Source organism: Nansenia antarctica (genome assembly GCF_963989245.1).
Source record: "Nansenia antarctica genome assembly, chromosome: 7".
Lineage (NCBI taxonomy): Eukaryota > Metazoa > Chordata > Actinopteri > Argentiniformes > Microstomatidae > Nansenia > Nansenia antarctica.
In genome coordinates, this window is record NC_137677.1 from 3,279,630 (window position 1) to 3,303,927 (window position 24,298).

Below are 24,298 nucleotides of genomic sequence, written 5' to 3' on the forward strand. Positions count from 1 at the left end.
CCTTGGCCTTACCACATAGCCCTACCCTTCCGTTTTGCGTGTTCACGTGTAGGGGTAGGGTGTCCCAATTCTTGTTGGCATGGAGGGATAGGGTGAAGTGGTAGGGCTGAGTTTTTTCAGAGGCACACTCCAAAGTGAGGGTTAAAATCGAGTGTTGATCTCCCAGAATGCATTGGCAATCATTGGCAAGCAACAAAAGAAAACCCAACATTTTCTTTGTAAATAAATATTTTAAAAATGATGATAACCATTGTATTATCTTAGTTTAATGTAATTTCAATGTATTATAGACCTTTTCCTTACAACAGCAACCTTATAACAATAGTATGTATAGTACAATAGTACTAGTATGCCGATAGCTAGCTATCGTTACAACAATGTTTTAGGGCTGATTTGTGCATGAGTGTCTCGCATTTTGACATATTTCCATGTCACATTTCCCCCCTTTGATGGCATATAATACTTTACATTTAACTAAAGTCCTGCTGTTGCACTTGTTAGCACTACTCTAATACTGTAACAGTGCAGACTGGCAGGGTAGGAGCACAGGCTAGCCTACAGAGCGCCGCTATTCTGTTATGATGACAATGAAGCATTGCTCTTTTTTACTTGATGACGTGTTTGATCGATTGATGGCGCGAAACTTAAGTTGTGAACGAATGGTGAGCGTCCATGCTTAACTCTGTTCCGAGGGGCAAGCCGAAAGGTGAGTGCACTCCAAAACGAGGGGTAGGGGTAAAAATGAGAAATGGGATTGGGCCAAACAGTGTTATACACAAAGACTTTGTAAACTAACATAATATATATATATATATATTATATATACCGTAAGCATAAGAGTTCAGCTACATTGCAAATCAAAGATCTCCAAATCTGATGAAGCATACACAGCGTACAGGTTTTTACACAGTGTACAGGTATTTCGCCCTTACTTGCTTGCTATAACTGTAAGTAAGTAAGTAAGTAAGTAAGTAAAGCTTTATTTATATAGCGCCTTTCGTACATGAAATGCAAGGGAATTCTCCTGGATAGTGTACAGGTTTTTCGCCCCTTGCTTGCTTGCGTGTTCTGTTATCATGTTGCTTTAAATTAGTTTCAAGTTTAAATTAGTTGTTGCTTTATCTTCTCTGCTCTCTGTGAAGCGCATTGGGTCACATTTTGTGAGAAATGCGCTACACAAATAACATTTGATTTGATTTGATATTTCGTGACGTTAGAATTATAGGGTTCTATCTCCATTTTTGTCAAAATTGAGTTTTTAACATAATCTGATCCATTAGGTGTTTATTAATGCCTGTGTGGTGTTATTTTTAAAATGTTGACATTTTTTTAGTTAGTAATTAATAAAAATACAAAGGTTCCATCTCACAAATCATAATGGGATGTAAAAACTCGGCTCAATATCTCTGAACTACCCGAAACCGAGATAGAACCTTATCATTCTAAACTCACGACTTACTCTCTGGCGCCCTCTATTGGTCCCTAGTAGCCCATAGCACATCCGTCAGCCCTGGGGTCTGTTCCCGCCCACAGCACCCTGACCGCCGGGTCAGCTTTCTGGCCAGACGGGCTCCACCAATCCCCAACAGAGATGACTTGGCCCCGCCCAAACTGGGCCCGCTCGTGGCCAGTGATTGGCCAGTCCACAACGTGGCCCCGGATCCCCAGGATTTCAGCCACACCTTTGTCCACGCCGTCCTCCACGTTCAAACGCCACTGCAGGGCTGAGAGAGTCGAGCTTCGATTACTTTTTCCTTCTAAAACTGATGGATTGATGATTCACTTACTTTAGTCAAAAGTATTTGTTGTAGGTCACTTTGGAATAAGGCGTCTGCTAAATGCCCAAAACGTAAAATGTACTGTAAATGTAAGGTAGGGGCACCCCAGTACTGGAAACACAACTCCCTGTCCTTTAAAATTCCTTTGAGGGTTTACTATCCTATCCCCAAACCACGCTGACATACAGCTGACCAACCCCTGCATCATGTCATAACTACGGATGAACACAGATGTTCTATGATGTCATAACTACGGATGAACACAGATGTTCTATGATGTCATAACTACGGATGAACACAGATGTTCTATGATGTCATAACTACGGATGAACACAGATGTTCTATGATGTCATAACTACGGATGAACACAGGTGTTCTATGATGTCATAACTATGGATGAACACAGATGTTCTATGATGTCATAACTACGGATGAACACAGATGTTCTATGATGTCATAACTACGGATGAACACAGATGTTCTATGATGTCATAACTACGGATGAACACAGATGTTCTATGATGTCATAACTACGGATGAACACAGACGCCTGTTTTGAATAAACATTTTATGGCCGCCACTGCCAGGGAGGAATATTCAAATGATATTGTTGTCCTCGGCTCAGCAAAACACAAGACATACAGGAACTGAAGAGACCGATATTATGTAACTACTTAACACATTCATCTTATTGCAAATTTGAATGTACTTTCTTCATATACAGGCGATTGATTACTGATACTAGTAATAGCCATTACTGATTGAAGGAGGAGTTTGTATGCTATTATATGTAAGATTATACAACAGTTAGTTCCGACCAAGTAATTTGATTGGACAAGAGGCATTCCATGAGTGCTGATATACAGTATAACAGCGCTGGGACTTTTAACTATATGTATCACTCCGAAATGACCGTTAATACAAAGTAGCTAGCCTGCAGATGTTTGTGTTCAGGTTACTAGGCAACAGTCCAGTTGCGGAACAATTTTTTGTTGACAGAGCCAAAATAAATGATTAAATAAACAAACAAATCATAATCTGTTGTCACTTATTACTGTTAACTAATACATTGCGCTGTAGAACTGTTGTATAAAAGCAATATCACACTCGTGGCCTGTAGCCTGGTTCACACAGAGCTTACCAGGCTGGTCCAGATGCACAAACACACGAGGGGCGTCGACAGCCTGCTGAGGGTTCATCCCAAACAACACCATGTTCAACAGCACCTGAGGAGAGAGAGAGAGAGAGAGAGAGAGAGAGAGAGAGAGAGAGAGAGAGAGAGAGAGAGAGAGAGAGAGAGAGAGAGAGAGAAAGAGTGAGAGAGAGAGAGAGAGAGACCGAGAGAGAGAGAAAGAGTGAGAGAGAGAGTGAGAGAGAGAGAGAGACAGTGAGAGAGAGAAAGACAGTGAGAGAGAGAGAGAGAGAGAGAGAGAAAGAGAGAGAAAGAGTGAGAGAGAGAGAGAGACCGAGAGAGAGAGAAAGAGAGAGAGAGAGAAAGAGTGAGAGAGAGAGAGAAAGAGAGAGAGAAAGACAGTGAGAGAGAGGGCAGATATGGCCCATTAAAACACTAGGATCACAGACATAATAATACTATACAGTATATGACTCAGTTAATGTGAGGTAGAATAGTCCAAATCTAGCTAATAATCTGTAGTTGGGCTATTTTGGTCTCTTAGAGTGTGTGTGTGCGTGCGTGTGCATGTGTGTGTGTGTGTGTGTGCGTGCGTGCGCGCGTGTGCGTGTGTGTGCGTGCGTGCATGCGTATGTGTGCGTGTGTGTGTGCGTGCGTGCGTGCGTGTGTGCGTGTGTGTGTGTGTGTGTGTGTGTGTGTGTGTGTGTGTGTGGGCGTAGACACCTGCACGTGTCCCTGCGGCTGCATGAAGCCCCCCATGACCCCGTAGGAGCAGAGCAGCCGCCCGGAGGCGGGGTCAGTCAGCAGGGCGGGCATGATGGTGTGGTAGGGCCTCTTCCCCGGGCCCACGCAGTTGCCATGGCTACGCTCCAGAGAGAAGTTGACGCCGCGGTTCTGCCAGAGAACAACAGACAGACAGCTCGGATGAACTAACTAACTAGATGTTTTTCGTTAATTCCTCGGTGCATTTCCTCCTCTAAGAGGAGATCCCTTTTGACAGTAAATAATCGTGAGCTTAGAATGATAAGGTTCTATCTCCGTTTAGAATGATAAGGTTCTATCTCCGTTTAGGGCAGTTCAGAGATATTGAGCGTCAAAGTTTTTACATTCCATTATGTTTTGTGAGATGGAACCTTTGTGTTTTATGAATTACTAACTACAAAAATTTCAACCTTTTTTAATAACACCACACAGGCATTAATAAACACCTAATGGATCAGATTATGTAAAAAAAAACTCAATTTTGACCAAAAATGGAGATAGAACCTTATAATTCTGACGTCACGAAATACCACCACGGTTCCACTGGACGAGTCATTCAGATTGCTGTATAGACGGTTAATGGACAACCAGTGGGACACTCATTGACAAACTAAAGGAATACCTAGTCCCTGTTTGCTAACGGACCTAATGTCCTCGAATCAATAGCATGATCACCTACACCCTGCACCACATATTCACTTTGGCTGTCTCCTCCTGAGACATCCACTACCTGCCAGCACTGCGTCTCCTGAGACACCCGCTTTTCCCCTCTACTGTCCCCCCCCAAGACATCTACTGCCCCCCTTGTACTGTCTCTCTGTTCTCCAGTGTCTATATATGTATACAAAAATAATAATACAAAATACAAAATACAAAATGTCCTTCTATCACTGAGACTGCCAATGGCCCCGGGCCTGAGCTAGATTACTCTTCCTGCTACGACTGGTGGATTGATGATTCACTTGCTTAGTCAAATGTATTGATTGTAAGTCGCTTTGGATTAAGGCGTCTGCTAAATGCCCAAAATGTCAAATGTAAATGTCAAATGGATGTGGAATCAAAGGCACAGAAGGCCAGGAGGAGGTGGGACCCACATGCAGTGTGAAGCCGCAGTCTTGGGGTACCAGGCCCGTTCCGAAGCTCATGTAGAGGCTGTTGACGAAGGAGCAGGCGTTCCCGTCCGCGTCCACCACGGTGAAGTACACCGTGTCACTCCCCGGGGGGGCGCCGTGTTCCGTGACGCCACTGGCCCTGAGGACCAACACACGCTAGTTACCACAGACCTGGGGTCACATGACTCTGACCCTCATGTTGGATCTACTGGGGTTTTCTAACAACATATATTCTTATGTCACTCACGCACACACATACACACACACACACACACACACACACACACACACACACACACACACACACACATTCTCTCTCTCTCTTTCTCTCTCGGAAACCAGAGTATCAGGCTCAGGTGAGGATGATCTTCCCTGTTAGCAGTGACGCCACAAATAGACAGATTCGGGGGGGTGATCTTAAGACCTTGGGTGTTGTAGGCGCCAGAGATGAGGTGATCTAACATCTGTGATAACATGAGGTATTTAAGTCTGCCTGTATTCAAGAATTGTTGTCTAATGCTGGTACTCTGCTGACGAAGCTAGTTGCTGTTGTCCTAAATAAATCTGATAATACTCGTTACGACCCATGTTTGGATATCTATTCCTTGTCAATTCGTGTATGCTGCACACCAAGATCTATGGAGATGACACAACGCAATTAAGATCACAAAATCCTCAATACCGTAGATCGATCCATTCCATCATTTACCGACGAGAAGATTCTTCACTCATCATAGCTTCAACAATACAGTGTGAGGGAGGTTCATCAAACCTGACCCTGGACCAGTACTTGGGGGTCACTTTGACATACTCCAGAATGAATCCTGCTCGTTAGGGTCACCCCCGTGCAGAGAGCACTCTGGGTAATTAAGCTGCAGGCTCTCAAAGTAAACAAGGACTTACTAAGTCTCTCTCTCAGTGGATTTATGTCAACAACCCTACTGACAACAAGCACTTGTTTTGCAAGACACAGTAATTACTTTAGTGTGACATTGCACGCAACGCAATTGAGAACTTCACGGCATAGTTGTGTGAAGGTAATTCCCTCACGCTAGCAATTTAATCTTTGAGTCTTGCAAGGTGGAGGAAAGATACTTTGAATTACATTTTGTAGACATACTGTATTTGACACCATGAAACAGAAATAACACGTGAGCTTAGAATTATAATCGTTAGTGCCCCGCGGTGGTGTAGCGGTCTAAGCACTGGCCACTAGTGCATGCTGCCCACCGGGGACTGGGATCGTATCCCAGCTCGCCAGATCCGGATATGGCTGGGGCACACACGGGGAGCGGCATATTGGGCGGCCGCTCCCGAGGGCGGTATAGGAGTAGTTCCGGACAAGGATCCGTCGCGCAACAGCGCCCCCGGGGTGCCGGAATAACAGGTGCTGGGCTCGAGGAGCCAGTCAGCTAGTCTGCCTGGCGATCTCCTCTGGGGCTGCCGGCCACGGGGTCGTGCGGCGGATCCTTCGCAATAGGCAGGGGATAATTGGATGCTAGGTTGGGTTCAATTGGCTACCAAATTGGGTGAAAAAGGGATAAAATCTGAAAAACAAATAAAAAATAAAAAAAAAGAATTATAATCGTTGTTTAGGGTAGTTTAGAGATATTGAGCGTCAAAGTTTTTACATTCCATTATGTTTTGTGAGATGGAACCTTTGTATTTTATTAATTACTAACTCAAAAATGTCAACATTTTTAAAAAATAACACCACACAGGCATTAATAAACACCTAATGGATAGAACCTTATAATTCTAACGTCACGATCAATATAATTTGGAGTTCCAGTGGACTGTTGATTCGGATCATACAGTTAAACAGCGACACTGATCTCCACAGTTAGAGTGTTTGTTGTCTCCACCACATGACTATGAGTCATATTTGAATGTTTTAGTAGGGGACCCTCCTATAGCAGATAGACAGCTGTTAAACATGATCGAAACAGGCGTGACATGGAACTAGCGACCGCTGTGTGTTTGTCTTTCATTTGGCGGAACCAAGAGTCCAAAGTCTGCAGGTAATGAGGGACTCATCAGACAGGCTGGGCTAGAGACACTGGGGTGGGGGGGGGGCACTGGTGATGGCATTGCGGTGAGTAAACAGAGGGTGCCTGGCACACAAAGGTACCTGCTTAAAGAGACTGGGAACTGGGAGGGAGAGGGAGAGGGTGAGGGAGAGGAAAAGGGAGAGAGAGAGAGGGAGAGGGAGAGGGAGAGGGAGAGGGAGAGGGAGAGGGAGAGGGAGAGGGAGAGGGAGAGGGAGAGGGAGAGGGTGAGGGAGAGGGAGAGGGAGAGGGAGAGGGAGAGGGTGAGGGAGAGGGAGAGGGAGAGGGAGAGGGTGAGGGAGAGGGAGAGGGAGAGGGGATTCAAGGGCTAGCAATGTGAGAAACATTTTCTGTGGTCCTTGAAAACAAAAAAAAGGTGTCATTCACTCTCCAAGCCTGGATCCTGTCATGCCCCCAGTCTACTACATTACACTACACTACACTACACACACACTACACTACACTGCACTACACTACACTACACTACACTACACTACACACACACACAGTGATCTCACTTGTCCATGCGTATGAGCCGGGAGCGCTGCTCGCTGTAGTTCTTAGACAGCAGGCCCTCCACAGGCACGGTGACGAGGTCCGGGTCGGCGCAGTAATGGGCCGTATCCGTCACGCTCAGCTTCAGAGCTTCAGTCAGAACATGGAGGTAGTCGGCGCTGTTGTGGCCCATCTCTACACACACAGAAACACAACGACAGACAAGATGCTTTACATTAAACAAAGTTCACGGTTAATAGCTAAGCGAGTTAACTATCGATCGCTCTCCTCCCCCGTAATCAATAGGAGGCTTTGTCTTGGTAAAGGACACACACGAGAAACTATCCCAGGGATATGGGGAGAGGATACAGTCCCGTTGACTGGGAAGCTCTCCAGTATGTTGGAGTTAAAGGTGACCGACAGTTCGTGAGCTTAGAATGATAAGGTTCTATCTCCGTCTAGGGTAGTTCAGAGATATTGAGCGTCAAAGTTTTTACATTCCGTTATGTTTTGTGAGATGGAACCTTTGTATTTTAGGAATTACTAACTCAAAAATGTCAACATTTAAAAAATAACACCACACAGGCATTAATAAACACCTAATGGATCAGATTATGTAAAAAACTAAATTTTGACAAAAATGGAGATAGAACCTTATAATTCTAACGTCACGAGTTGGGATGGTGTGGAAGGTACCTTGCAGGGGGAAGTTCTCCAGGATGTTCAGGGCGATCAGGGCTGCCATGCCCTGCCCGTTAGGAGGGGCCTCCCACAGCCTCACGCCCTGAGAGAGACCGCAGAGGGAGAGACAGTCAACAGGAGATACACAAGATATGGAGGTCTCAGTGGCGGACTCAGGCTGTTTGAAGGGCAGGGGGGGCGAAAAGAAAAAAAGGGCACCTACTGCACAACATGGGACCCCATCAGTGCACATGGTCAAGTTTAGACCATTGGAAGGGCAGCCAATAGGGCACATCCTCTAATTTTGCCACTCAAAAGGGCACTTTAGTGCGACGTTTTTCAACGGTGGGGGCACATGGTCAAGTTTAGACCATTGGAGGGGCACCAATAGGGCACGTCCTCCCATTTTCGCCACTCAAAAGGGTTAGCACTTAAGAGAGACGTTTTTCAACCGTGGGGGCACCAGGAGGGGCGGCCGCCCCCCCTGAGTCCGCCAGTAAGCCTACTACAGTCTGACAGAGAAGGGAAGAGGTGTGTGTGTTCAGTTCACAACGTTGCAAATGTAACGTCGAACAAACCTCCTGTAATATAAGGCAGACCTTCTCTACCTGACCGTCCTGGGACGTTGCCTTGACGTGTCCTGTTCTTAGAGGAGGAAACGCACCTTGTAATCCGTGTGGATGGGTTTGACCTCCTGGGTGTGGTGGGTCTTCAGGTCGTCCAGGGTCATGACCCCTCCGTTCTGCCTGACCACGTCCACCAGGGCCTGAGCCACCCGGCCTTCGTAGAACCCTGCTTTACCCTGCTGGGAGAGATCCTGGGGGAGGGGGGGGACAGAACCACCAATGAACCAGTACATCTGTCAATAGTTCAGGACAAAAACACAAGATGGCCGCTGGTAACTTGGTATTTTACCTGGGATTCTCATGCAACAAAAGAACACAGAAACAAATGGTAAATGGTAAATGGACTGCACTTATATAGCGCCTTTTTTGCTGCTCCAAAGCGCTTTACAACGGCCTCTCATTCACCCATTCACACACACATTCACACACCAATGGCGGCCAAGCTACCATGCAAGGCGCCGGCCCGCTCACTGGGAGCAATGTGGGGTTCAGTGTCTTGCCCAAGGACACTTCGACATGTGGCCAGCCGGGGCTCGAACCGCTGATCTGCCAACCTTGTGATCATTAGATGCCGGCTCTACCTCCTGAGACACAGCCGCCCCAGTAGTGGTAGTACTTTCACTGCATCTAGCTTTGTACAGTAAGAACATAAACCACACGTGTATGAATAGCTTCTATCTTTACAAAGCTATACAGCTAACATCCAAATAAGATACAGTCAACACACATGAATACAAGACAAACAGTGAGTGGATCCTGACTAAGACCGAGAGCCAGACCAACCCCTGAGGGCTTGCCTTGAGCCTCCCTGTAGAGACACACACACACACACACACACACACACACACACACACACACACAGACGACCTGAGGAATGAAATGCCATGGAATGTCATGGAAACTAAAGTGACACAATGGGAGGTCATATTAATGAATATCTACCTATTGGTTTTCTGTTACACAAGGGCGACAATAAAGATAATCAGATGTCATTTGTTCCTCATAAAGGTATCCGCTGGGCTGGTGATTCATCCTGGTAATATAGGTGTGACAGGACCAAGCCTGTGAGAGACGGCGCCAGTCATGAAGGCAACATAGACACTGTAGCGTCTGAGAAAGCACCAGTGAAACCACTGGGCAGACTAGTAAATGTATCAGTACCTCCCGATTTAGATACATTTTAGATTTAGATACACAATTTAGAAATGATGCGGAAGATCGGCGGTTCGAGCCCCGGCTGGCCACATGTCGAAGTGTCCTTGGGCAAGACACTGAACCCAGACACTGAACCCAGACACTGAACCAAGACACATTGCTCCAGGGAGCGGGCCGGTGCCTTGCATGGTAGCTTGCTGCCATTGGTGTGTGAATGTGTGTGTGAATGGGTGAATGAGAGGACGTTGTAACGCGCTTTGGATAAAGGCGCTATATAAGTACAGTCCATGTAGCCTCTAGTTCAGGAGGGTTTAGTTTCCTAACTCTGATCCGTAATTACCTGGAAGGTCCGAGCGAGGCCAGGATTGGTGAACACCTGGCCGTGATTGGGCGGTCGGCCTTCGATGAGGAACTCTCTGCCCAGTTCCCGACCAGCTGCCCTCATGGTGGTGACCGCTTCGGCCCAGTGGTGGGCCGTAACCTCGGCAACGGGGAAACCCCCCTGGGCCAGCGCCGTGGCGGGCTGCAGGACTTCCTGCAGAGAGAGCTGGAGAACAGGAAATGACAAATGACCTCACAAATGACCTCACAGGAAGTGGATAGAAGTCAGAGTTCAGCAGCAACACACAGGCTCAACCCTCAACCCCACCACTCCCAGCAGGGAGATGTAGAGAGAGCTTCTACTAAGCTACTACTACCTACTAATACTACTACTACTACTACTACCACTACTACTACTACTACTACTACTACTACTACTACTGCTACTACTACCACTACTACTACGGTACTACTACTACTACTACTACTACTACTACTACTACTACTACTACTACTACTACTACTACTACTACTACTACTACTACTACTACTACTACTACTACTACTACTACTACTACTGCTACTACTATCCCCCATAGCTGCAAAATATCTCCTTAGTACTGGTATGAATGGGTTCTAGTTTACAGAAGTTGTGAGATCTTGTTTACAGAGGGTGTGTATGTTATGTTTACAGGTTATGGGAAGTTTAAGTATCTTGTTATTACGAGTATATAGATGTTTAGAGATCATGCAGTCTATCTATAAACCGAATCAGTGTACTGTATATAGCTGCCATCATAACTGACGCTGTGGAGACCAGAGTGAATATGAACGTCTAACATTTCCATAAACAAAGCAACAGCTTGCCACAGGAAGCTTTCCATGGAAACACATTATAAGTGCCTGAGAGGGAAGGAGCCCTGGAACATAGCCAAATGTAGGCCGATAACCTACCAATGAGGTCTATATATACCCCTGGAGGACAGGGAGTGGGAGTAGGGGCCATGAGGAGTTCTGTACAGCATCGCTTCCACAGGACGAGAAGGAGATAGTTTGGATTTATTCAAATGTCGCTATGATATTGACAAAACAAGGATAAGGAAAACAATGAATAGGGAATCGTTTCGGGGAAACAATTCATTCAGATCTCAGGCAATGTCACGTCACTGTGTGAGGTTACACTAGACTAGAATAGAACAGAACAGAACAAAATAGAATAAAATATATTATACAACAGTTAGTTCCGACCAAGTAATTTGATTGGACAAGAGGCATTCCATGAGTGCTGATATACAGTATAACAGCACTGGGACTTTTAACTATATGTATCACTCCGAAATTACCGTTAATACAAAGTAGCTAGCCTGCAGATGTTTGTGTTCAGGTTACTAGTAGTGTTGTTCCGATACCATTTTTTGATCCCGATACCGATACCGATACCTGACCGTGCAGTACTTGCCGATACCGAGTACCGATCCGATACCACGGCGTTTGAAAAAACAAAACAAAAAAACATGTTTTTTGAGCCGCATACTCACCTCGATGTAAAATTATTGCTAACACTTAGTCTGGCACTGCTCAAAACCTTTGTAAAACAGGAAAAAATACCAACAGAGAGTGAATACTATAGAACTTTTTTTTATTGTCTACCTGGTATGGTGACAAGAAAATCAACCCCTTATAAAACCTGAAATGTGGCTCTCACAGATGCCAATCAGTGCAATATCCATTTAAGATATAAAACAGTCGTAGTAGTAGTGCAACAGCAAGTGAACATTTACAAACAAAATAACTTTAGTACTTAAAAAAAAAAAAAAAATCGGAATTTGTTTTTTGTTAGTACTCGCCGATACCGATACCAGCATTTTTGTGCGTATCGGTGGCCATGCCGATACTAGTATCGGTATCGGAACAACACTAGTTACTAGGCAACAGTCCCGTTGCGGAACTATTTTTTGTTGACGGAGCCAAAATAAATGATTAAATAAACAAACAAATCATAATCTGTTGTCACTTATTACTGTTAAGTAATAAATCGCGCTGTAGGAACTGTTGTATAAAAGCAATTTCACACTCGAGGTCGTGCTGTTATACTGAATATCAGCACGGCTGTCATTGTCTTCGGTATGCGACCTTGTATCTACGACTGAATAGCCAGTGCTGATATTCAGTATAACAGCACTCCCTCTCGTGTGATATTGCTTAAATAAAACAAAACAGAACAGAACTTTTTAATCGTCCAACCAAAGCTGGGTTTTATTTATTACCTTTGGCCTCACCTTAGGCATAACAACAAGAAGCTAAAGGCCTGGAGTAAACAGAACCTGCATCATGATCATGGGTGAGAGGTAGTACCTTCTGACTCCCAAACAGTCGTACGGTGTCACACCAGCCGGCGGCGGCCCCTGGCACAGTGACGTTCAGGGCGTGGAAGGGTGAGGGGGGGTTAGCCTGGCTGTAGCCCCGCGCCTCCAGACCGTCTATAGTCTGGTCTCTGGAGGCTCGTCCACTGGCACAGAAGAGAGAGACAGAGAGATACATCAGTTCATGACACACACGCACATTTTAGTATCTTTATTTGCGGTGTATTAGCAGAGACACTTGAGAGGATATCAGAACTATTATTGCACGGATTGAACATGGTAGTTGTGACTCTTGAGTGTTTATATGTTTTAACAGGGGTTACACACACACACACGCACACACACACACACACACACACACACACACTAGGCAAACATTCCTGTCCTCTGTTTCTCAACAGGCCTTTCACGCCAGGCCTCTTACATGTCCAGGCACCCTGCTGTGGGTTAAAGGGGAAGCACAACACAATAGAACAGCCAAGAATAACACTGGGTTTTATTTTTATTACTGAGTCAACATTACCTACACACACAGACACATCATAACTGATAATACTCCTTCATTAAACTACAGAAAGGCATTATTCACTACTGACTACTGATTGATTGAGATACAACATTATTCTATGAGTCTACTCAACATTTTGACAAAGGTTTACATGTTTACAAAGGTAGCTCCGAATGTAAATAGGGGAAAAGAATCCTCATGGCACACATCCTGCAGAGTTGGCCTATTCATAACACAGCTGCACTCATATAAGAAACTGCCATTGTCAACACAGGGCCCAGGGGTCTCTGGTAGATACGGATCACATGGTGGGTCTCCAGTAAAAGCACGGAGATTGTCCTTATATGACTAGCTTGACCTTTTGGGATGATGAGAAAGGCTGAGTAATATCGTGTTTTATCTCTAGGTGTGTAAATGGTAAATGGACTGCACTTATATAGCGCCTTTTTTGCTGCTCCAAAGCTGCTCCAAAGCGCTTTACAACGGCCTCTCATTCACCCATTCACACACACATTCACACACCAAATGGCGGCAAGCTGCCATGCAAGGCGCCGGCCCGCTCACTGAGAGCAATTTTGGGGTTCAGTGTCTTGCCCAAGGACACTTCGACATGTGGCCAGCCGCTGATCTGCCAACCTTGTGATCATTAGACGGCGACTCTACCTCCTGCGCCACAGCCGCCCCATGTGTGTGTGGTTTCCATAAGCCAACACACACCCATAATGAAACATGCCAGTCCATATATGGTCAATGAATATGACAGGCTCCTGACGTGCTCCTGAGTATCATGAACGTCATGTGACTAGGCTACACAGTGGCTCAGTCAGGAGGTAGGATTGGCGTCTAATGATCGCAAGGTCGGCAGTTCGAACCCTGGCTGGCCATGTGTCGAGGTGTCCTTGAGCAAGGCACTGAACTCCTAATTGCTCCACTCCAGGGTCGCCGTCTATGGCCTACCTACCCCTTGCATAGAGCTTAAGATACCAAATTCCAACAACTGACTGACAAGTTGATTGCATGGCAATAAAACGATTATTATTACTATTATTACACTAAATTTGACCAGTGCTTCTCAGGGAGGAGTAGGCTACTCCAAGGCCTTTGGCCCCTAGTCATTGTTTCAGTTTTGCTTTGTTTGTTTTCTGTTTGTCTGTCCGATCATTCCCTTGTAAAGCGTCCTTGGGCTTTTTGAAAGGTGCTATATAAATTAAAGTTATTATTATTATTATTACTGTACTTCCTCAGGAGTGTGCTAACTGCTCGTTCAGCTATTTGAGGCTATTTCTTGAGAGGATTAAGCTACTGGCTTAAATGGCTTTATGACGGTTGGTCCGAGGTGTTGTGGGTTTGATTCCCGCACACATCTATCACTACTAGTGAAACAAGTGTCTGACTGACGTGCAAACCTCACCTTCCGTTCAGGCCACGCACCTGTCTGGTGTTGGCGTCGTAGAACAGACAGAAGCAGTCCCCGCCTATACCGGTGCTGAACGGTTCTGTAACCGCCAGCGCGGCTGCCACGGCAACGGCAGCATCAGCAGCATTCCCGCCTCTCTTCAGGATGTCTGTGAGTAAGACGGAAGCGAGGAAGAAAATCTCAGGTCAAATGGATTAGAGTGAAATGACAACTCGTGACGTTAGAATTATAAGGTTCTATCTCAATTTTTGGTCAAAATTGAGTTTTTTACATAATCTGATCCATTAGGTGTTTATTAATGCCTGTGTGGTGTTATTTTAAAAATGTTAACATTTTTTAGTTAGTAATTAATAAAATACAAAGGTTCCATCTCACAAAACATAATGGAATGTAAAAACGTTGACGCTCAATATCTCTGAACTGCCCTAAACTGAGATAGAACCTTATCATTCTAAATGGAGATAGAACCTTATCATTCTAAACGGAGATAGAACCTTATCATTCTAAACGGAGATAGAACCTTATCATTCTAAACGGAGATAGAACTTGGCATACTTAATGGCATACTTATTGGCATACTTATTGGCATACTTATTTAAGCAATATCACACTCAAGGTCGTGCTGTTATACTGAATATCAGCACGGCTGTGACTGTCTTCAGTAGGAGTGTGATATTGCTTTTATACAACAGTTCTACAGCGCAATTTATTAGTTAACAGTAATAAGTGACAACAGATTTATGATTTGTTTGTTTATTTTTATTTAATCATTTATTATTTTGGATAATAATAGTTAAACTATAAAAATAGTTCTGCAACTGGACTGTTGCCTAGTAACCTGAACACAAACATCTGCAGGCTAGCTCTGTTATACTGTATATCAGCACTCATGGAATGCCTCTTGTCCAATCAAATTACTTGGTCGGAACTGAACTGTTGGATAATATGAATTTAATAGGCAGTATTAAGTATGTAGTATGCAGTATGCTAGTATGCCATTTAGAACAGCCATGGTCTGTGGCCCCCACCTGCAAAACCATTTCCTTTTGGGGGGTGGTCTTGCTGTTGCCTCTCCTGTCCTGAAATTGATTAACAATCGTTTCTGCTTCCTAACTGGACAGATCGATATCCCAGGACCCAGAAGTATAACTGAACACGGAGAGACTCAAGAACAGCTTCTTCCCCCAGGCCATCCGTGACCTGAATGACACCTGTGACCTAGGCCACAGCCAGGCAACTGCCCCTGCCCCCAGCAGGATGCCCCCCCCCCCTCCCCCCCGCAATATGGACTAACTACAGCACCTTATATTTATTTTAATTTATATTAATAGTATATTATATATATTTATAAAACTGTATATATTGATTTGTAATTTGTAAATCGATTTTTTTGTATTCCACCTTCTTAGGAGCCGCGGCAGTAACATTTCACTGTACATTGTACCTGTACGATATGCACGTGACAAATACAAAATTGACTTTGACTTGGTGTTATTATACTGTGATGATTAAGTGTTCCCTTCATTTTGGGGGGAGCAGTGTAGTAAAAGAGGGTGCGAACACATGCATGCATCTTCTATTGCATAGTTGCATAGTTGCATAGTTGCATAGTTGCATAGTTGCATAGTTGCATAGTTGCATAGTTGCATAGTTGCATAGTTGCATAGTTGCATGCATCTTCTATTGCATAGTTGCATAGTTGCATGCATCTTCTATTGCATAGTTGCATAGTTGCATAGTTGCATGCATCTTCTATTGCATAGTTGCATAGTTGCATAGTTGCATACCACACTTTGGGGAAACGAAGTGCACAACTAACTAATAATAACTCACCCAGACCGATGTTGGAGGCCAGCGGCTGACTTGAAGCCACGCAGCCCCGCAGGCAAACCACCGGTGACCGGCGCGATGTGAAGGATAGATCGGGCTGCTCCATGTTCCCTTTCTACACAAATGACACGAAATGACCTTTACAAACGTCCAAACGCAGGCTATAGCAGGCTGCAAGCAACATGTCCTCTGGAAGTCATTGAGCAAAGTTCAACTTCAGCCACTGATAAAAACAACAATTGGCCATAAAACCGAGTGTGAGAGACATGCGCGTTTGAATGTCGATTTCTTTGCTTCTTTTGGCTGTACGTGCTCCATAGATCAGCTTCATTACGACTGTACATCCATGCAAACCATTACTGGATTATTGCTGTTACTTTGTATCGCTTGCTTCGCCTATGATCGATTACTCTGGGATCGATTGACTTTGGAGAAACTGGATAAATGATATTATGTAACGGTTATTACTTAATTAAAGACTAGACACAAATTCATTGTCCACCACTGAATGTAATCCAGTCAATTTCAAAGTTATTGAAAGGCTGATAGTATTGCACATACACTTTTGTTTATTGGCATATTTTTTTGTTTTGTTTTTGTCTTTTTGTTTGCTGTTGTGTTTTGTCTTATATTATAATTGTTTTATTTTTCATACTTTCTACTTTATGGAGTTAATTGTTTTCCTTTAATGTCTGTTGTGACGTCTAGATGTTTGTTGTTTAAAAACTTACCAAAATAAATAATAATAACCCCAAAAAAGAAAGGTTGATAGTTCAGTACAGTCTAACCAACTATGCCTATTCTAAAAGGTCTAGGTATTTTATTAACCTGAAGAGAGACCTATATTAGTACAAAATATGGCTAGTAAAAATATCTGCTTTTGATATTGCAAATCCTCTTTAAGCCTTCTTCCTCAGTAATGTTTCCAGGCTTATCAGGTGTGTGAGGTGGCCCTTATAAATGGTCAATGGACTGACTGTGTGTGTGTGTGTGTGTGTGTGTGTGTGTGTGTGTGTGTGTGTGTGTGTGTGAGTGAGTGTGTACGTGTGAGTGAGTGTGTGTGTGTGTGTGTGTGTGTGTGTGTGTGTGTGTATGTATGTGTGAGTGTGTCAACTCTCATGTTCTAGCGAGGGTGAATTTGGGGTTCAGTCAGTGTCTTGCCCAAGGACACCTCGACTCGACATGTGGCCAGCTGAGGTTAGAAGAACTGCCGACCTTGTGATCATTAGACGCCGGCTCTACCTCCTGCGCCACAGCCGCCCCATTTACAGAAACGGTTCATGTTTCAAACTGTATTCATTCAAATGTATTCTGTAATACTCTCATATCCTATTAAGGCACTGTCTGACATATTTTAAACGATGATGTGGAATGTTTATTTATTTGTTTATTTATTGGAAGGATCCCCATTAGCTATACCCATAGGCATGAGCTTTTAGTGGAGTCCACATTTAAAACATACATTACAAATAACATTTAACATATAAAACATACTTAAATTACAAATATCAAACATTAAAATATATCATACATTATACAATTTTACATTTGAATGATGAGTGGTATCTAAGGGCCAGGACAACATAGGGACAGAGGGACATTTTCTACAGAAGGACACAAGGACAGAGGGACATTTTCTACACTAAAGTATCGTGAGCTTAGAATGATAAGGTTCTATCTCCGTCTAGGGTAGTTCAGAGATATTGAGCGTCAACGTTTTTACATTCCATTATGTTTTGTGAGATGGAACCGTTTGTATTTTATGAATTACTAACTCCAAAATGTCAACATTTAAAAAATAACACCACACAGGCATTAATAAACACCTAATGGATCAGATTATGTAAAAAAAAAAACTTAATTTTGACAAAAATGGAGATAGAACCTTATAATTCTAACGTCACGAGAGGGACATTTTCTACACTAAGAGGAAAAGTATTTCCCCCAACAAACAACACTTCTCCCCTTGATAACCTCCCGTGCCCTCCTCCTCCGATCAATAACCTCCATGTCCTCCTCCAGTGCCGGGCCGGGCAGGCAAATGCTGTAGTAGAACATTAACTAAAGAGCCAGATGGTTGTCATAGCACAGACACTGTAAATTGAATTGAAGGTAGTGACATCATGCTGCCAGTGGGCTATATATACACTACCTTCTTCTGCCCCAACCCAAAGTTGTTGGGTTGAGAGTGAGACAGTTTGGTTGTACCTACAGCAGTGTGTGGTGTGGTGTGAGAGCTTTTGGAGTAGTTTCCTGGTAGTGTTTTGGGGTCGAACTGTGACATCATGTGTACGGGAAGCTTCGCCAAGTGTCTGGGTATCACCCTGATGCCCCTGGCTATAGTCAGTGTGCTGTGTAACATCCTGCTGCTGTTCCCTGGGGGGGTACCAGCCTCAGAGAACGACCACATCACCACCGAGGCCTGGTACTTTGGAGGGATATTTGGATCTGGGGTTCTGGTGAGTAGAGTCAATTGTTTGGGAAATGGATTTGGAGTAACACCTCAGCAAATTGTCTTTTCTAATATTCTATTTCTAATATTTTATTTAATATTTTCTAATATATTTTCTAATATAACGCTAAATGTGTTGATTTCAGTTGAACTCATGTTTTATGATTTGTTTTATGATTTTTCTGTTTAACAAGTAGAGAGAGAGCATGTCAATGATTTCATGAATTGGAAATTAGCAAAAATAGTTCAATTGGATACTATTTTGAAACCAGAAAAGTATAAATATTCCCTAGACGTTACCCTTTCAGATAGATAGGGGTGATAATGTTGTTCATGAATAGTAAGTAGGCAGTAGAAGTTCTTGGTCTCTGCTTTGTATGTTGATGGCGTGGCTCTACATACACAGATTGAGTGAGATGGAAAAGCTATACTAGTGCGTACGCTCCTGGCCAGAACATTGATCGAAGAACAAGTGTTGTGTGAAAAGGGGAATTCAATTCCCTGCCTAGAGTTTATGGGTAGGGCACACCTTGGGGCGACTGTGACGCAGGAGGTAGAGCCGCCGTCTAATGATCGCAAGGTTGGCAGATCGGCGGTTCGAGCCCCGGCTGGCCACATGTCGAAGTGTCCTTGGGCAAGACACTGAACCCCAAATTGCTCCCAGTGAGCGGGCCGGTGGCGCCTTGCATGGCAGCTTGCCGCCATTGGTGTGTGAATGTGTGTGTGAACGGGTGAATGAGGGGCCGTTGTAAAGCGCTTTGGATAAAGGCGCTGTATAAGTGCAGTCCATTTATACCTTTTGTCTGCTGCAGCAGGACCATGCAACATATCCTCCCTAGGCCGTTGTGTCTGGTTGTGTTGTGATGTCAAATACTGTACTGTAATAATCTGATGTTCTGTATCTTCATACACAGATGATCTTCCCAGCGCTGGTCTTCCTGGGCCTCAAAAACAACGACTGCTGCGGTTGCTGTGGCAACGAAAGCTGTGGAAAGAGATTTGCGGTAAGGAATTATGGGAAAAGGAATTATAACACACTGTTATAAACACTTACCAGCTAAAACATATATACCTCTCTGCATGTACTCTGTAAACAATACAAACCCTGTCTCTGTCTCTCTCTTTCTCTCTCTCTCTCTCTCTCTCTCTCTCTCTCTGTCTCTCTCTCTCTCTACCTGATGTCTTTACTGTCTGACGTGTCTGTCTCTGTCTCTCCACAGTCATTCACCTCCATCATCTTCGCTGGCGTAGGAGTCTTGGGGGCCGGCTACTGCTTCATTATATCTGTCTTTGCCATTAACAGAGGCCCGATATGTCTGTTTGAGACCACCTTTGCAAATAGTACTACTAACCAGACATGGGGGTACCCCCCGACCTTTGAGGGGTAAGTACTGTTGTGACCCCCTCAACTTCTGCTGTCTGTCTGTTTAGAAAAGTATTAGTAACGGCTATTGTCCCTACTTTATTTGAAAAGTCCCCTATAAATTGTGTACAGTTACTCAGCCTAACCACAAACTGTCAACTGCCACGTTACAGGATGAGGTTTGGGTTATGGGTAGATTAGTGGATAGTTAGTTAACAGTATTAACATCGATAAACCATCTCCTAGTGGACTTTCCTCCATCTCACCTCTCTGACCTGTGTGAGGCCTGTACGTTGGCAGAGCCGTGAGCTTAGAATGATAAGGTTCTATCTCCGTTCAGGGCAGTTCAGAGATATTGAGCGTCAAAGTTTTTACATTCCATTATGTTTTGTGAGATGGAACCTTTGTATTTTATGAATTACTCAAAAATGTCAACATTTTAAAAAATAACGCCACACAGGCATTAATAAACACCTAATGGATCAGATTATGTAAAAAAAAAAACTCAATTTTGACAAAAATGGAGATAGAACCTTATAATTCTAACGTCACGAGTTGGCAGAGTGTCTTCTAGAAACAATGTATAAGTGGACCAGTCAAATAAAGTGACCCCCTCCTCCCTCCTCCTCCTCAGGAACTACCTGTCTGACCACTCCCTGTGGAAGGACTGTGTGGAGCCGCACGGTATCGTGACGTGGCACCTGACGCTGTTCTCCATCCTGCTGATCATGGGCCTGCTGCAGGCGGTGCTCTGCGCCATCCAGGTGATCAACGGGCTGATCGGGTTCATCTGTGGAGACTGCTGTGGATGCTGCGGGGTAAGGAGGGGGTACAGGGTATCCGCGGTGTCTTGAAAAGTATTAAAAGTTGATAAATACATTTTGGGGGAAATCAAGACCCTTAATAAGTATTAAAAAGTCTTATCACGATTTTATGAGGTCTTGAATTTTGGAGGTATTTTTCTGAATTAGACTCTGTCCAAAGAGTTTGAGTCCTAAAAACGTTTAGTAAAAGTTTGTGAATGTATTAGTTTTTATCAGAGATTCTGTTGTATGATAGTGGCCTAGTCTATTGCAAACTAAAACTGTTAAGTTAAAAGGTGTCACTGATGTAAACGGTTACAGCTCCAAGTGGCGGTGGGTGAGGTCTGGAAAAATATTGACACGGTCTTTAAAAAGTCTTAGAAAGGTATTGAAATTAACCTCAAGATTCCTGTATTTACCCTGGAGTAGAAATGTATGGAATGGGATGGAAGGTATGAATAGATTGTGTAGAATAGATTTCCGTTTTGCTCTCCTCCTACAAGATAAGGAGTTTCTCTGTTGAATGAAAAAAGTGCGTTCTAGTTCAGGGGTAGGCTTCATCTTATGGCTGTGTCTCAGGAGGTAGAGTCGCCGTCTAATGATCGCAAGGTTGGCATATCGGCGGTTCGAGCCCCGGCTGGCCACATGTCAAAGTGTCCTTGGGCAAGACACTGAACCCCAAAATTGCACCCAGTGAGCGGGCCAGTGCATTGGTGTGTGAATGGGTGTGTGAATGGGTGAATGAGAGGCCGTTGTAAAGCGCTTTGGAGCAGCTTTGGAGCAGCAAAAAAGGCGCTATATTTAGTGCAGTCCATTTACCGTTTCATCTGTTTTGGGGAAACTGCCCCAGTGTGTTTGGATGTGAGCTAGGGAACATGTTTGTAACGTCCATGTCCTGTGCTTGTGTTACAGAGCGATGGTGCCGTCTGAGAACACAGACTGAACCCCCAACAGTGAGACTGAAGACTTCCTACAACAGTGAGACTGAAGACTTCCTGCAACACCGGCTTTCTGTTATGAGGTGTAACGGTTTCTTTATGTGTTTTTACATTTGTCTTTTATTTCGCTTCACCTTTCAGCTTCATTCTTTTGCTTGATGGTAAAAGCTTATGATGGCAGAAGACATTCAAACGCTAAATTTTTGGATATTTATTTTGTTTACTGTATTAAGATGTTCTATTTTGTACTTTTTAAAAATTAAAAAGAATCTAAATGTATTGTATGTCATCCAACCTTTGATTCAATTCAGTATGTACAAAAAGAAGGGCATTGTTTAAATTGTTATCTTATCTTAATTAGATTAGCAAAACTGAAACTGCATACATGGACATCCCCTCTAAAAAGGACGGGTATATATATTATATGACTGTCCACACCTGCATGCGTCTTATTTGATTAGCCTCTGGTTTATGTAACTTTATAACTCTATTCCATTTAGTTCCTGCTAATAAGGGAACACGGCTAGCTTCCCTCCCCTGAATCAACAGCGTTATCTCCCGCGGTGACTATGGAGTCCTTGTCATGTTGCTTAATAACTGGCTTTATGAGGGGGGCATACAAGATAAATACTCTACTGTCTAGCATTCTCTTACCAAGGCAGCATTTGCATTTACTGTACATGGTTGGACTGGAGTTCGTGACGTTAGAATCGTTAGAATCGACGTTAGAAGGTTCTATCTCCATTTTTGTCAAAATTTAGTTTTTTTTTTTTTACATAATCTGATCCATTAAGTGTTTATTAATGCCTGTGTGGTGTTATTTTTAAAATGTTGAAATGTTTTAGTTAGTAATTAATACAAAACAAAGGTTCCATCTCACAAAACATAATGGAATGTAAAAACTGTGACGCTCAATATCTCTGAACTGCCCTAAACGGAGATAGAACCTTATCATTCTAAACTCGAGTTGGCATGGGGGTTATTGGGTCTATAGCATTATGGTTGTCAACTTGAGGTGTTATTCAATATAGGGGACGGTTATGTCTCTGATTGTAACACAGAAGCTTCCTGATGTGATATGATTGGCTGTGAGGTGGACCGTGGGAGATGTTATTCAATATCAGAAACATAAATGTAGGTATATGGTATCTATTGTCTGGGTCTAAAGACTACAGATACATATATGGCCAGGTTCACAGACATGGGTTAAGCCTGATCCTAGACTAAAAATCATCTTCATTGGAGATTTGACATTGAAAGTGTGATCTAGTCCAGGATTAGGTGACTGAAGCCTTGTCTGTGAAACCAGCCCACTGTCTGTATGAGGTCTTTCTTTCCTGAGTACCATACTGACATCTAGTGGAGAAATGAGGCAACTTCAGGCTGATTGGAGGAACACATCGGATGAAATGAAAACTGAAAACATTCCAGTGCAGTTTCAGTCCACAAAAACACCAAAACATTTTAGTCTAGCCGTAGTCAGCGACGAAAACTCGACTAAAATGTTTTGGAGTTTTTGGAACTAAGAGAAATGGAGGTGACTTGGTGTGACTAGAACTGGTGTGCATCAGTGGCGGCTGGTGATAAACATTTTGGGTGGGGCACAGCGGGGGCATGCTCCACAGGGAAGAATATCAACTTTAAAATCTGGATTTACAGTCGATTAAATCCGAGAAATAGGAGACAGCCAATTGGAGCGCTGCTACAGCTCACGTGTAAGCCAAAAGTATTTGGACTGCCATAGACTTGCATTCGGCCGGCGTCCCGGACTCCTCCCCTATGTATTTTCACAGTGAATTTTACACAGATAAAATGTTTATTGTATTGGAGGATTTTTAATGAATGCTGATAGGCGCCGACAGAATATCAGCCGCATTTTATGAATAAACAATGTTTATTTTAAAAAAAAAATTACAAGTAGCAACTAGGAAGTGGGGCTGCGTTGGAAGGTGGGGGCGGCGCCCTAGCGCCCTCTATTGGCCAGCCGCCACTGGTGTGCATCTTCATCTAATGAATGAATGAATGGTCTTTATTGTCATTGATATAGTACAGGTACCAAACAACGAAATTTGGGAGGGGGGGCTCCCCTGGTGCTAGGAAAAAAAACTAAAAACAAGAAGGGAAAAGAGCTGGTTTACATAAATAAAGGCTATGTACACTATCCACTATACTATACTATACAAATAAAACACTGTGCTGTACTCTATGCTATGCTATACCTATTCTAACATTTCCTATCTCTGAACCTTATGTACCCAAGGGTTGTCATATTGCACATAGTGTTATATATGTGCATATATATAAACACCAAAGACTAAGTGACTAAAAAGCCTGACAAAATTAACACTGTCCCAGTCTAATATACCATAAGCTTAATTTCAGTCTAGAAACAACCTGCCTGCTTGAATCCTAACACCCTTCTGTGCTTGACAAGGAGGTGTACATTAAAGCAAATCAATATAAATAAAAACAACAAGACACAATTCATGGTTCCGAAACCAATTTATTCAGATT

The 24,298-nt window shown here is 43.6% G+C and overlaps 2 protein-coding genes across 2 annotated transcripts in view; one reads left to right on the forward strand and one right to left on the reverse strand.

The window, feature by feature from the left end:
• LOC308161673 (glutathione hydrolase-like YwrD proenzyme) overlaps positions 1-16,371 on the reverse strand; it is a 16,718-nt gene extending 347 nt beyond the window's left edge. Inside the window, exons 1-11 of the mRNA XM_080535717.1 lie at positions 16,232-16,371; positions 14,393-14,546; positions 12,466-12,619; positions 10,130-10,336; positions 8,673-8,825; positions 8,024-8,111; positions 7,351-7,522; positions 4,767-4,923; positions 3,634-3,804; positions 2,920-3,004; positions 1-1,724 (exon numbers count right to left, since the gene is read on the reverse strand). The exon at positions 1-1,724 is cut by the window's left edge and continues 347 nt beyond it. Of these exons, the coding sequence (XP_080391843.1) occupies positions 1,483-1,724; positions 2,920-3,004; positions 3,634-3,804; positions 4,767-4,923; positions 7,351-7,522; positions 8,024-8,111; positions 8,673-8,825; positions 10,130-10,336; positions 12,466-12,619; positions 14,393-14,546; positions 16,232-16,334 (1,686 nt within the window). The 5' untranslated portion in view covers positions 16,335-16,371 and the 3' untranslated portion in view covers positions 1-1,482. The remainder of the gene's footprint in view (positions 1,725-2,919; positions 3,005-3,633; positions 3,805-4,766; positions 4,924-7,350; positions 7,523-8,023; positions 8,112-8,672; positions 8,826-10,129; positions 10,337-12,465; positions 12,620-14,392; positions 14,547-16,231) is intronic.
• A 2,051-nt stretch (positions 16,372-18,422) lies between these two features.
• Positions 18,423-22,057, forward strand: tm4sf4 (transmembrane 4 L six family member 4). Its single transcript, XM_080537183.1, has 5 exons — positions 18,423-18,687; positions 19,595-19,684; positions 19,901-20,064; positions 20,678-20,861; positions 21,759-22,057. Exons 1-5 carry the CDS (start codon positions 18,514-18,516, stop codon positions 21,774-21,776), a joined length of 630 nt encoding a protein of 209 aa, XP_080393309.1. The 5' UTR covers positions 18,423-18,513; the 3' UTR covers positions 21,777-22,057.
• Positions 22,058-24,298: the final 2,241 nt, after the last annotated feature.

Excerpts from the sequence above, each read along its gene's own strand:
- tm4sf4 (XM_080537183.1), top strand. The coding sequence starts at position 18,514 with ATGTGTACGGGAAGCTTCGCCAAGTGTCTGGGTATCACCCTGATGCCC. Across the intron at positions 18,688-19,594 it reads TATTTGGATCTGGGGTTCTG|ATGATCTTCCCAGCGCTGGT; the intron begins GTGAGTAGAGTC and ends CTTCATACACAG. Across the intron at positions 19,685-19,900 it reads GCTGTGGAAAGAGATTTGCG|TCATTCACCTCCATCATCTT; the intron begins GTAAGGAATTAT and ends GTCTCTCCACAG.